The following is a 13,439-nucleotide window of genomic DNA, read 5'->3' on the forward strand; positions in this document are numbered from 1 at the left end:
AGTCTCTTCGTCGCGAGGATTGTCAATGGGGCTTCTAATGAAATTCCCGAGCGAACGAGCGACGCAACCTTCCGATTCGGCGACTCTCTTCGGCAGCGTCTTCGCCGATGTGACCCTAATCCGCCCCGACGCGGAAACGCGGCCGTAATCGACACAACACACGCGGGCCCCCGGCAGCACGCATTCGTGCGCGATCACGATCGATCGATCGCGCAGTTATCGGCGAAAACGGCCTTGCATTTTAAGGACTTCATTACGGGGAGAGCGCGTTCGCACGATCGTTCGCGACGTTCGCGTCCATGTATAGTAGATACATATATATACGCGCGCTTACGTCGGTGCCCGTATCGCTCCGAGCGCTCTTTCGCCGCCCATATTTGCCTGGTGGTACCCTTGAACTCAATCCCAGCGATTGCAAACCGAGGTCGGGATTACACGACGTAAATTTATGAATAATCAATGGCTCTCGAGTTTAGCTGGTTCGAGCGCGAGACGCTTCCTTGTCAGGCTCGCAGCCCGACGTTGCGGAATGTCTCTCGAGCGTCTTCGTTCTCTGTTCCCTGTTCGTTTGTAGAGATCGCCTTGAAAGATCTTATGTCGGTCTTTCGACGTAGACTCAAGTGTTATCGACGTATAAATCGTTGAGATGAAACAAAACTCAGCTGATTATGCAGAGGAAGTGCGGGCGTTATGAAATACTCTCAAGGTTTACCCAAGATAAATCGAAAATTATTAAAGATAACTGAAATTAGTTTCCGCTGAGTTATAAAGTGTTTTTTTTATAATGTGTTCCCCTCTGAGGGATTTAGTTATATCAATTTTTTTAAGGTACATTTTGGAAGGGTAATATGGAATAGATCGGATAAAACAGAATATTTTATTTATCTTGCAAAAAAGTAATTTTTCCCGTATTTCGGTGAATATTCCTTATAGAACTCGGGCAGTATTTTGGGCGACTTTTATAGTTCTTAAACTATAACTTTTTCATGTACGTCATGTACGTCATGTACGTGAAGAACGTGACATCCTCGGCGCGCTATTATAGTGGCTTCCCGGCTCGTACGAACATGATTTGTTCAAATTGACTTTTTCTTTAATTCTTTTCTAAACTTTCTTTTGTACGGAGAATAATGAAAAGTATAAATTTATTTATTTTTGATAGAATAATATGTAAAAATATGCAATATACCTGATGGTAAAATAAAGCTTGCGTGCATGTGTATAAGCTCACTTTCAAATACCCTGTATGTGATAATAAAAAAAAAATCAAAATATAAAATAAAATGTCTATTATTTGGATAAATATATTAGGTATTCGCATAAATTTTAAACTATGTTTTATTTGTACATACATTTGTATGAAATAAATATATTTGTGTATTTATTTTTCTATTTATTGAGTTTTTATTTGCAAAGTCGCAACACATATTATCTTTACTGTTTTGTGTGGATAATAATAATAATAATAATAATTGTAGTTGCATTTCACAAAGTTGTTGCCGTACCACTATAGTAGTTTCCTGGTCTGTAGGGATTAATGATCGAACAATCTATAATAATTATTATATTGCATATATTTATTATATATATTTATTATATTATAATTTCTCTTATATTTTTATATTCTCGTATACTGAGAGAGAGATTAGACATTTGAGTTACAAAATTTTACATTTCGGAAAGACCTCGATGTAACACTCAAACGTGAAGATGCCTGCATTGAAAGAATGTAACGCGTGTAATAAGAAAGAATGTAACGTCGTTGGCCGAAATTTCGTAGGAAACAGATTAGCCGCGAGTCGATTAGAAATTTACGAACGCAGTGACCGGCGATAATCCAGGAACAAACGGTCTGTGTGTCACGAAGCGTGGTTTTAGTTTTAATCCTCTAACGCCGTCGTTAATCCTTTATTGGCCCATCGTTTCATTCTTGATGTAACATCGGCGGGAAACATCGTGAATTGATAATTATTCAGAGATTGACAATAAAATATAGATTTAAAGCGCGACCGAATCCCGGGAAGAATTTGATACGCTATATCCCTTCACGCGTATTCTCCACGATGCTCCCGCGGTGCCGATCTGCTTTTTAATCCCGGTAATTCGTTTCACGCGCGCGCGCGCGCGCGCTCGTTTAAAGCTCGAATTTTCACAACTGTTTTTCATTCGGCGAATATTATCCGTAATCGACAAGCTCGGTCGCGATCCGAAGCGCTCAGCCCGGAATAATCAAAATCTATCGTCCGGAATGAAAAACGGACTGATTTGCAATCGGCGCTCGTTGCATTAATGCGCGATAAGGGGAGCCGCGGCGAAAATCGGGCCGCAGTTGCAATCCGCATTCTCTCGATTGAAAATAAAAAGGCAGGCGCGCGCCGTTACACGTCCGCTGCAGATCTCTCTGCCCCCTCCCCCCCCCCCCCCCNCTTCTCTTTGTCTCTCTTTCTCCCGCTTATCGACGGCGACCAGATGCGGCGACCGCAACAATACCGAACTCGTTATTTTCCTTCGCTGGCGAAGATTAATTCGACCGCCAGCGTCGATCGCGGATTGACCGCGGCCCGCTGCGAGTCGCGAGTTTAATTCGATGTCCGGCCGATAACGCGATTATTTACAGCGGGTGTGCAGGAAGAATGTCCGCAGCCGTTTTTCCCCATGAGTGGTGGCATTCGCGGAACGTGAATCACGCGCGTGTCGCTAAAGCTATCGGAACTATCGGCCGATTATTAATGAATATCGAGAAGAGCGGCGACGTGGACGGACGCGCGGAAGTCGCTGCGTGTTTCGTACAGGACGCGTCCCTCGGCGAGCTCAATCCTCGAGCTGTCGCGAAATCCTTGGGAATAAATTTTGACACTCTTCTCGTAAATAAGCGACCGCGAATCTCACCAATTGTGCCCCTCCTCTCTTTCTCGTGGCCGCTAATAAACGAGCGACGTCTGTTTCGGCGCTCGCGAATAAGCCACGAGATAACCCGTTAATTATTCCATTAACAAACGGCTTAATTAATTAGTTTAACGTGCGCGCTATTTGCTCGCGAGCAGACCGACGCTCCGCTCGCCCACTTGCTCGCTCGGCCGCGTACTCGTTTTCATTCATGTAGCCGGCGAGATCGTTAATGCACGGTAGTCGCGGACGCGCGCACGTGCAAATTTAACGTGGCGACGTGCTCGCGTTAACGTGCACCCGCGAATATACAGCGTCCGGGCGAATATACAGTGTTTCTCCGGTATCTGGACACATTATCGTCGTCATTGTTCGGGTTCTGAAACGCGCCGGCCGATGCACGCACCCGGCGCATTATATCGGCCTTTGCCGCGTTCCGAAACTGTCTCGTCGCGGAACAGAGAATCGCGGCGATTCTCCTGCCGGCGTACATCGCAGTGAAATCGGAAGAGCGATAACGAACTGTCGAAAGAGAGAAAGAGAGAGAGGGAGACTCTCCCACGTCACAGGCGGCGGAAAAATTCAGCTGACGAGGCGTACCAGCGGAAGACGGTAGTGCCGTGTGTAATGAGCGTGCGATGAGCGCAAAAAGGTGCGAGTGCGAAGTTCTAAAGCGAACGGAGAAACAAACGATCGATAATTAACCGTCGAACGGACGCGGGTGACAGACGCGTGTTTGAACCGGCATTTATTTTCAATATTTCACTCCCCGACGAGGATGAGACTCGCGATTAAAACGACAGAATGTGAGCTAAAGTTGCGACGTCACGCTCGGCGAACGAGTCGACAATAGGGCCATACGAGAAATTGATTTGGAAATGTTTCACAGGCATTGCGTTCTGCCGAGAGAAAACGACGGCGCTGACGCGCTCACTCGTGCACAGTGTCGTGCATTAATGCTGTTCACAGGTATAGTAATGTCGGAAATTTCGAATTAGGCGCATCATTTCTGAATATTCGTGCGTTATAATTACTGCTTCGGAGCATGCTTGCGGATTCACAGGATAATCAGTAGTCATGATGCACGAATATTTCGAAATTATATGCCAAATTCGAAATTTCCGATATTACTATACCTAGGGAATGGGACTCCATTAATGCACGACATTATACCTTCATGAAGCATCAGAGATTGTGCTGATGTCAAACATAATGGAAACAGAAATGATTAGCCTGGCGCAGTATATAGAGTGTTTTAGAAATTTGGCGACCTATTTCTGAAACATCTTGTATATATATATATTAAAATACTTTTACAAAATGACGTGTCATTGTGTTTGTAGATACTTCGATGATAGGGAAAAGGCTCTGTGAATCGGCTTTTAACGACAACTTCGAAGTTGGACATACGCTATTTCCAGACTAAGCGACGATCGCATACACGGTACACGCGATAATCAGCGAAGAGTGGCATACAACAGACTTTCGGCAGACACTTATCGGTTATCGCGCGAGGCTTTCCCACGCAAAGTGACGCACGGGAGGAAACTGTCGCGCGCCGACCAACTCCTCCCGTTCCGGAGCAGAAATAAGCGTACTCTCGAGCGAGCAAACGAACATCAGCATAATTTCGACGGGGCGAAATAGAAATTGCATCGTCGCCCCGGAAAGTTGAGCGCGATGGACCGTGTTCTCGCTGTTTAGTTACTTAGGACGCGACCGTGCGGTTCTAGCTTTTGTTCGCCCGGAAGGAGACCGTTTTAATGTAAACGTGAGGCCGGAGAAGTGGTCGTTCGCGTTTTGCAGCGAAGCGCACGGTAGATGTGGTCCACCGGAATTAAATTATTTAATTACAGATAGTGAAACATGACGGACCGACGGAATTAACCGTGACTCCGCGTCTTATTTAAGATTGATAATGATTCGCGTCTCACGGGTCGCAATTAAAGTGCGTAATTGGAGCGAAAACGTGTGTGCGTCTCCGTGGGCGCTCACCGCGAGCGCTCACGAGCAATTTCCGACAAAGTAATCGAACTTTTATACATCGTTTCGTTTTTGCGATAAAAAAATTTTTCACTGCCAAATTAAGTCGCCGGACGCGTTACTCCGGAGATTAACGAGCTCGTAAGAAGAAGTTAAAACAAACTGTCTTGTTTAAAACTTTCGTCGTCACTTTTTCTCATTCGCGGTAAAAAGCTCTCAGGTCGTGGGAAAAATCCGTCGCTATTTCTCGGCGTGCGAAGATAATCCATGCGACGCACAATTGCTTCGTGTTCCTCTTCCTCATCATTTTTATTTTCCTTTTTTTTTAAGAGAGAATCGCTTTTTGCAGGATTTTTTCTACTCGCGAGTGTACGTGTGGGAGAACTTGTTGTGCTATTCTGCGGTACATAAAAACCACTTAAATACGACTGTCTAATTTAAAATTCTGGCGTACAGATATCGACATTATATAAGCATAAATTACACGACACGAAACGATACAAAAAAAAAAAGATTTACTGAGAAGTACAGTAGAATTGCCACTTATATTTTAATAATATTATACACCGATATTCATGTTTTTTATTTCGTAAAATGTTCACCAGACGATGCCACTTAACGCGCGAAGATAATTTGGCAAAAAAGAATTTTGATTGCAACGATTTATAGCCGGTGTTTTTTCTCCGTCGATGTTTTGCGTCAAGTATGACACATCGAGTATTTTTTTTTACAGTCTGTTCCCGCGACCGTCGTTTAACTTTAATTTCAACGTGCCACATCTATCTATTCGCGTCATGATCGCGTATCTACGATCTAGAAAGAGAACGAATTCAGTTAACTCCAATTAGGGTTAACCGGTGTCGGAGGAATCGATTCTCGAAATGAATGTCACAGTCGCAGTTCTTTTATTAGCTCACCAATCGTCCCGATCGCGCGCGTTACGCCCGAAACGCACGGCGCGAGTTTCTTTCTGGAATCGTTCTCTAAACAAATTACGACACGTCAGTTTCTCGTAAATTTTACACGGCACGTTTCCTACGCGACTTCACCCGAAGTGGCATAATTCGGAGTAGGATAATCGCCCTTCAATATACCATCAAAGCCCACTGACACAATTGGAGCTCGTGAAAACAATACGATTCAATCGCGGCAAGAAAGATTCTGACTTTATAGCATGAGCAATTTGTATCCGTTAAGGCAAAAATTTAAATTTAAATTAAGAACGGAGACTTAGTTCGCAAGTCTTGGCCCGACTTTATTCCCGACTTACGCGTATTCGTTTGTCGCGAAAGCGCTCGTCCGCGCGTAAAACTTTCCTGGGCGCATTCTCCGAAGAATATGCCCTTGTCCCCAACCTCGTTTTAAGCAGTAAGCAAATTGACCAGTCGTTTATTAGAAGAATAATCGGCCGTGATTGGTCAATTTGCTTACGATTTATGTTTCAAAGTAAGGTTGTAGACAAAGGCCACGTCTTCGAACTCGCGTTCTGCCTTCTCCCCGGTCCTCGCAGCTACAAAATTACGAGGACAAAACGGACAAAACGCACCGTCCGACTCAGGCTTCAGCCTTTAAGTCGCATACACACACACACACACACACACACATGTACACGGTGCGCGACGGTGGGTGGCGACGGCACGCCACCGTGGCGGGAGAAACGGCCACTTGGCAGGGGAATAATAACGAGAGTCGTACCGACAGAACCGCGGCGTGCAAAGAACCGGACGAGAGAGAGACGATAGAGAGAGAGGCTTTATAAATCGCGAGGATGCAAGTCGTAGCAGTGACACCTCGGCCGACGACGGTGAAAAACGCGCGACGCGATCGACCGCGAGTGCCGAGCGCATCTCTTACGGCTTGACGCGCAAGAGTGCCGGGCGCGGCGGCAGGACCGCGATTAAAGGGACATTGGAGCGAAAGCGGAAAGTTTCCCCGCCGATGATCGACGACCGTGCGTCTCGTAGTACCTTCCTCGCGAAGAACTGAGGAGAGAACGTCGCTCCCGAGGGACACGCGTCTTTCTCTTGCTCTCTGTCTCTCTCATTCCGTCTCTTCGTCGTTGAAGGGGTTGAAAGCTCGACTCGAGCTCCGGTGCTTCGATCGCGATTAATCTGACGCGAGCCCTTAAACTTCCCCAGGTCTCATCAACCTTCCCGGTGCGACTATCTCGAGGAGACGAAATAAGCCGAGATAACGAATCTCGCTGGGCTTCGTGGAGAACGTCAAGAACGACGTCCGCGCCGACATCTCGTATCGCCGCGACGCGACCGCGCGAGCACAGTCGGGTGGGTCGTTCACGTCGGGTCCATTTGACCGGTCAACTGTCCTCCTGAACGGACCCGGCCGGAACTCGCCATCCCTTCTCGAAGAAGGAGATTGGGAGATTCTTTGGACGCACGAGCGGTCGACGCGCTGCCGCGGCCGCATCGATCCGTTGCAAATTGGATTGCCGTCGCTAAAACTGGTCAGCAACAGCCAAGCCACCTCGGAGTCGGGCGGGAGACTCGCGACTCGGTGACGTCGACATCGACACCAACTTGTTTCGCGAGTAACAAGCGAGTGAATTTTTGCGCTCTGCCCCGGAGCAGCGCATCGGTTAATTCGTCGCGGAATAGAAGCGCCGTCGCACCTGGGATGCGCCACAAACGAACGTAAGAGAGAGAGAGAGAATAGAGAAAGAAAAAAGAAAAGGGACACAGAGAGAAGTGCACGCGTGCAAGTCGCGTGTGCGCGGATGATACTTGTCAACGGAGGGCCAATCGGAGCCGCTCGACGAGCTGATCGAGTCTTGAAAAGCGAGTGAGTACAAATCGTTCCGAAAAATATGAACGGCGACAACGCCGAATTTTGCATTTGTCTTTGAAAACGAGCCGTATACGGAAGAAAAAAACGTCTAAAATGTCAATGTTAGATGAATTATAATGAAAAAATTAGATATTAGATAATTTGTGTGAATATAATATTCAGTCTGCTATAATAATCTATATTACTTGTTAACTGAATTATAACCCATGTGAAAGGAACTGTGGTAAATCAATAATCAGTTTGAATTAATTGGTAAGAAATGTCGCTTAAATAGTTGTTCATTTATTCGTTACATCAAATTAATTATACGCGAAAGCCATTTGTCTGCAATTTATTTTTAAACCGGCGATTAGGGCGGATAATTTTGTACATTTATCTCGAGTGCGTCGCGTTGTGTGAGGCCGACATATGACTGACAACGATAATGCGTCCGCCCACGAAGGTTGACTTTACTAAAGAAGAAGAGAGAGAGACAGAGATTTTTTAATAACCCTTGAGATCGGAGTCCGGCATGATTGCATATGATTAAACGTTCGATGCCGCCACCGCTGGTCTTGCTGCTGTAGTCGATATTAGTCCAGGAGTTTATAGGGGGCACTTTAATTACGTTATCGCAAATGGAGATCAATTGAAAATCCTATTAGGGGATTATGCAAATTTAATAACAGTTAATTAACAGGTATTACGAATTTCGGAATAGTAGTCACGTACCGTTTTCGCCAAGCGAACATTATTAACCGGAGCTGCTTAATCGCTTCTGTGATAATTGAACGATTTTTACCTGAACAGACATTTCGCGCTCGCGTCTCTTACCGCTCAATGACCTTGACATAAATTAGGAACAAACGGAGAACAAAGCGCGATACTCAGCTCCTTCAGGGTTATCCGACGCGTAAGATAAAATGAGGGAGAAGAGAGAGAGAAAGAGAGAGAAAGAGAGAGAGAGGGAGAGAGAGAAATCATCAAGTCATCAGTTTCTTTTCAACGTCACTTCTCTGCTTACGCGTTGATAGGTGTTAATAAATTCCTGGAAGCAGATAGTTTTCAGTTGCGTCAGGTGTAGCGTCGTCCAGTTTAACGAGCGGCAATTGCTCTCTACATGTATCTTTCTTTCTCGACTCGAGAACGATACGAGCGAATTAACTTCCGACTCGATTTACCCGCCGACGTTGTTCGTCGCGTCTAACTATCGCGAATTAATAGCACTAATCGACGAGAACGCAAGGACGAGAGAGAGAAAGAGAGAGAGCCGCGTGTTGCTCGTTCCTCCTCTTCGTCATTGTTACTCTTCGCGATTTGCGAAGAAAAGCCTGTTTATTGAAATATCGTAGTTATCGACGCGTCGTTATCGCGTGCGTACTCCGAACCACGGTCTCTGCCCAGTTCTCGCATGAGTGAGATCCATAATTACGAATATATAATTACGACGACAGAGTAGCGTTCTGCCCAAGGCGACAATATCGTCGTGCGTTGCGCGCTGTCGTGCGTGAAACGTCGCCGCCTGAAACGGCACGAATTGACAAAATCTATCGTCTTCGAGTGACCGGTTGGCTTCGCTATTTTTCTCTTCCGAGATGCTGAATAAATTAAGAACAAATACATTAGAGAGAATGAAACAGCAGAGGTTGGAATTGCAGAAGAGTCGTGATACGCGCGCGTGCACACATGTGTGTGCGATAGCGCACTTGGCGGGTTTGAATAAAATTCACATGGAATATAAGTCGCTTAATGAATTAGAATTAAGTGCGTTAAGAAAGCGCATCTTCCGCATTCACGACAGTTAATTGAATTAAATCGCTGCGAGCTAAATGGGAAAAAGAGAATTGCGCGTCGCGCACGACGGGCGATAAATTTCGAATTCTACACAAAACGTAAAGTTGTAGAATATATGGGGTGTTTCAACATGAACAACTTTAACGAATGCATAGAACGGATTGAGGTGAATAAAAAAAGTCCTCTACCATTTTACAAACAACATGGAAAATTTTGAGTTATTAATGATTGAAAATGGCTATGTGTAGAGAGTTATTAATTAAAAAAGCCTCTATATATGGCCATTTTCAATAATTAATTACTCGAAATTTTGCGCGTTGTTCACAAAATAGTGGATAACTTTTTTTATTCACCTCAATTCGTTCTATATCTTCACTAATTTTGTCCGTGTTGATCTGGGATCTGTATACATGAGATCACGTCAGCTCTCCTACGACGAGATAGGAACCTGATTTCATTGCGAAAGAATCGATGATTCCCCGCCTGGCCGCGTCCAATTTTACATCCCGACACACATGTCACGCACCCGAACTTCCTATTTTTGCATATTTTTCTCCGAAAGAAGTGATAAAAGACGAGAAGAGAAAGATAGATACAAAGAGAGGGAGAGAGAGAGAGAGGGAGAGGGGTACGAACAGTTACACAGTCACATCCACCCAACGTCGTCGTAAATTGAAGTGCGGTCTGTTTTTACGGGAGCCCGGCCCGAGGTCGGCAAAACGTCCCGAATCGCTCGCTTTATTTTTCCACGTGCCGATCAAAAAATATACTGTAAAACTGCTACGTCGAATACACGGCGGTGATTTCATGGGCGCTTGACACGGCTCGTTCCACCGCCGGTCGCGGCGCTATTAAGTCACGACACATTCCCGTCCGTCATTGAGAGCGTACGACGTTATGTCAGCAACACGGTGCCCTGGCGGCCGACAAGGTCGCGATTTAATCGTCGACGACTTGTGAAATGATTCCTGCGAGGTTGCGTCAACGGAACCTCCTCGTCGTTGTCGTCTTCATGTGAATAACGTCGTTACAGATCCCGGCTGTCATTCATTTGCAACGAAGACGCTCGTGAGGATGAAAGGACTCGCTGTGACGAGTCGGGTTTTATCGACCGGGGGGACGTGAAGACGCGCGTCGCGCTGAATTGAGGATCGGAGGTCGCGATTCGAACGTGCGATATCGCGAAATTAGATTGACCCGTCGAAGCGCGTCTCGTTAATGAATTAAGTTGCGTTAGGAACTACTCGCGGGAGCGAGCACTAAGCGTCAAGGGAAAAACAAGACTCCTCCTCCTCTCCCGTTCTCCGAACGTTCCATTACGCCGTTTCGATCGCGAGCGAGTCGGTCTTCTCGAGAAGCGCATTCGAGCGATGCACGCGAGCGTTGGGAAAGCGCGCGCGCACAGATTAACGGTGCATCGCTTATCGACAGCCCGGTGTGTCTGGTCGGTCGAAATTTTCCCGACGAGCGAGCCGGACGCGCGAGAAGCGTCCTGTGAAATCGACAATAAATCCCTCGGGAACGTCGCACGCCCGGATTCTCTCTTTCTCTCCCTCTCTCTTCTGTCTTCTCGGCGTCGTTTTATCAACGCGTTCGTGACCGGTTATCAAGCTGTCGCGAATCGCAAAAAATACCCCGCGCCTTGGAACCTCTCTCCTCCTTCCTACCTGTTCGTACTACTACTCTTCTTCCTCCTGCTCTTCCACCACCCCCTCCTCGTCATCCGGGGATGCACGCTTATCGATCAGAGGTACTGTGTAGCCTGGTAACGCGGTTACGTCGCGTATATAAATGCTAAATATCGGCGGTGTGTTCGAGAAGCGTCGTCCCCTGAAACGAGGGTTAGATTCCACCCTTATGAGAGGATAGGAGAATCACGGATCGAAACATTCTGCTGTATCATCGTAATTAAAATGCGCATCTCCAGTGAATTCTGCGAGTGTGATATTTGTTTAATTAATTAATTAGCTGCGTTATTTTTTACAACTCGACGAAACACATGTTACTGTTTATTAAACATATTTTACTGCGATTGAATTATTATTATTTTCCTTTTTCATTTGAAAACAGTTGCGTGGGAATTACCGCTTGCGTTGGACATCGATGGGTGAATAAAAAAAAATTTTTTAATTTACACATTTCTCGAATCTCCCTCACCGTTTTTCTTGTTTATTTATTTTAATGTCGAAAGCTTTGCCTCGCCCGCGGACAGAAGCCGTTTCGACCGTTTCATTTTCTAGACGCGATTCCGTCGCTATAAATTTAAATTTCCATCGCTGTATGTATTGTATAGCTGTATTTTATGATAGGGTCTGTATTAAGTTCGGAATAAATGTATGAGAGTGCCTCCTACCACTTTCGGATACACCCGGCTCGCGGGTTGTACACTGTCCAATGAATATAAACATACATCTCTCAGACAAAAAATTGTCAAAGGGTTGTTATGGGATGAAACATTTCGTCGGCGCGGCGCGGGCTCGGCGGTGTGCACAAAGAATGCGCGTGGCTCTTGTTGCGCCCGACAGTAGCAATAATGAAAACGGACGCGTCCCGCCACGCGCGAGAGGAAGAAATATTTCGCTCGTATAAAGCGCAACAATATTTTGCGCTAATACTTTCCGCGCGCGTTTCACGGGGAAACAAAGTAAATTAAATTTTCCCCAGCATGCGCGCACTATTTGCTTGCTATGTAAGTTCACTCGTTATGAATAAATAAGGGCACGGGTAAAGCGTGTGAGTGACAATATTCGCGTAGTGAAGTCCACCTGTAGTCACCAGTCGCAATGTACGAAGCCAAAGTGCGAGCGCAGCAAGGCGCGGAAACACGTGTACGCACACACATGTGTGCACGCATACCGAAAACGTCCAATTTTCTCGATTGTGTGAGAAGGGGATCCTCTCCTTGTGCTATCCGCGCCGAATGTAGACATGTGCACGTAGAAAAACCCGAGGATACGACGCAATCGACCAAAAGTCGTGCGCGCGAGTAACGTCGATAAATGAAATTGACCAATTAATTCTTGCGGTCGAGCACGGGGGAGACACGTCTGCTCCGCTTTTTTATCGCTTACGACTTACTTCCCCCTTGCGGGAAAGAAAATACATACATACCGACGTATATAGATGATATTTAATATTACTCGTAATGAGGGACGTATCGTGTGACGGACACGATCGATAATCGGTGGCGTTAAGCCGCGCGTCGAATGCATTACACGTTTAAACGTGAATTACCGCGTCCATTATAAAAATAATCCAGTTTTACGCGTAACTGAATTTTTCCGCGACGTGTTTATTCCCGCGACGCACGCTGCACTTCCCATGGACGCCATAAATTGCGCTCAGTGTAAATTTACACGTACTAGCTGCCGCACGGGTGCGGATTTTCAGTAAACAATGACTGTTAATCGACGGTGAAACGCTTTTCACCGCGACCGTGTAATATAGTTACTGCGACCTTTATTTCACGGGTTATCTGTTACGAACTAAAAATAAAAAAGAGAGGGGGGGAGAAAGAGAAATGATGGAAACAAAATACATTCACCGAGTTCTTTAAAAATTGCTGAAATTCATCGATTCTTGTGAAATTCGGGAAGGATATTATTTCGTTGTTGCGTGGACATCCCGTGTGTATGCGCTGGGCGTCGCAGTGTTCTCCGGTTCGTGCGCGAAATATATCTGTCCAAATGTGTATCTGCAAGTCACACAACGCTCGTCAATCTTGCGACATTACGGCCTCCGCATGCACTACACATATACACACCGGATGATGTATAAGTGGCAACGCATCCGTTTTACGGTGAGTTGCACTTTATATCGCGCTCTTTTATATTTATGCAATAGTGCAAATTTCCCCGTGTGAAAGGTGCGCATGAATTATTGCAAAAATAAAATTTTTATAGATCGTAACGCGGCGAGAAGGTGCCTGGGAAATTGAAGAAGAGATATAAGATAAAGAAGTGGGAAAGCGTACGGAGAGGAAAATTCGAAGA

At 45.8% G+C, this 13,439-nt stretch overlaps 2 protein-coding genes across 2 annotated transcripts in view; one reads left to right on the forward strand and one right to left on the reverse strand.

Annotated features, from left to right (window-relative positions):
• LOC106748864 overlaps positions 1 to 13,439 on the reverse strand; it is a 106,315-nt gene that overhangs the window by 36,718 nt on the left and 56,158 nt on the right. The gene's annotated exons all lie outside the window — the stretch shown is intronic.
• LOC106748863 (trichohyalin) overlaps positions 6,590 to 13,439 on the forward strand; it is a 50,409-nt gene continuing 43,559 nt past the window's right edge. Inside the window, exons 1-2 of the mRNA XM_014627775.1 lie at positions 6,590 to 6,820; positions 7,008 to 7,668. Coding sequence (XP_014483261.1) covers positions 7,604 to 7,668 — 65 coding nt within the window. The 5' untranslated portion in view covers positions 6,590 to 6,820; positions 7,008 to 7,603. The remainder of the gene's footprint in view (positions 6,821 to 7,007; positions 7,669 to 13,439) is intronic.

Source organism: Dinoponera quadriceps, unplaced genomic scaffold (assembly GCF_001313825.1).
Source record: "Dinoponera quadriceps isolate SergipeBrazil2010 unplaced genomic scaffold, ASM131382v1 scaffold1889, whole genome shotgun sequence".
NCBI classification, from domain to species: Eukaryota; Metazoa; Arthropoda; class Insecta; order Hymenoptera; family Formicidae; genus Dinoponera; species Dinoponera quadriceps.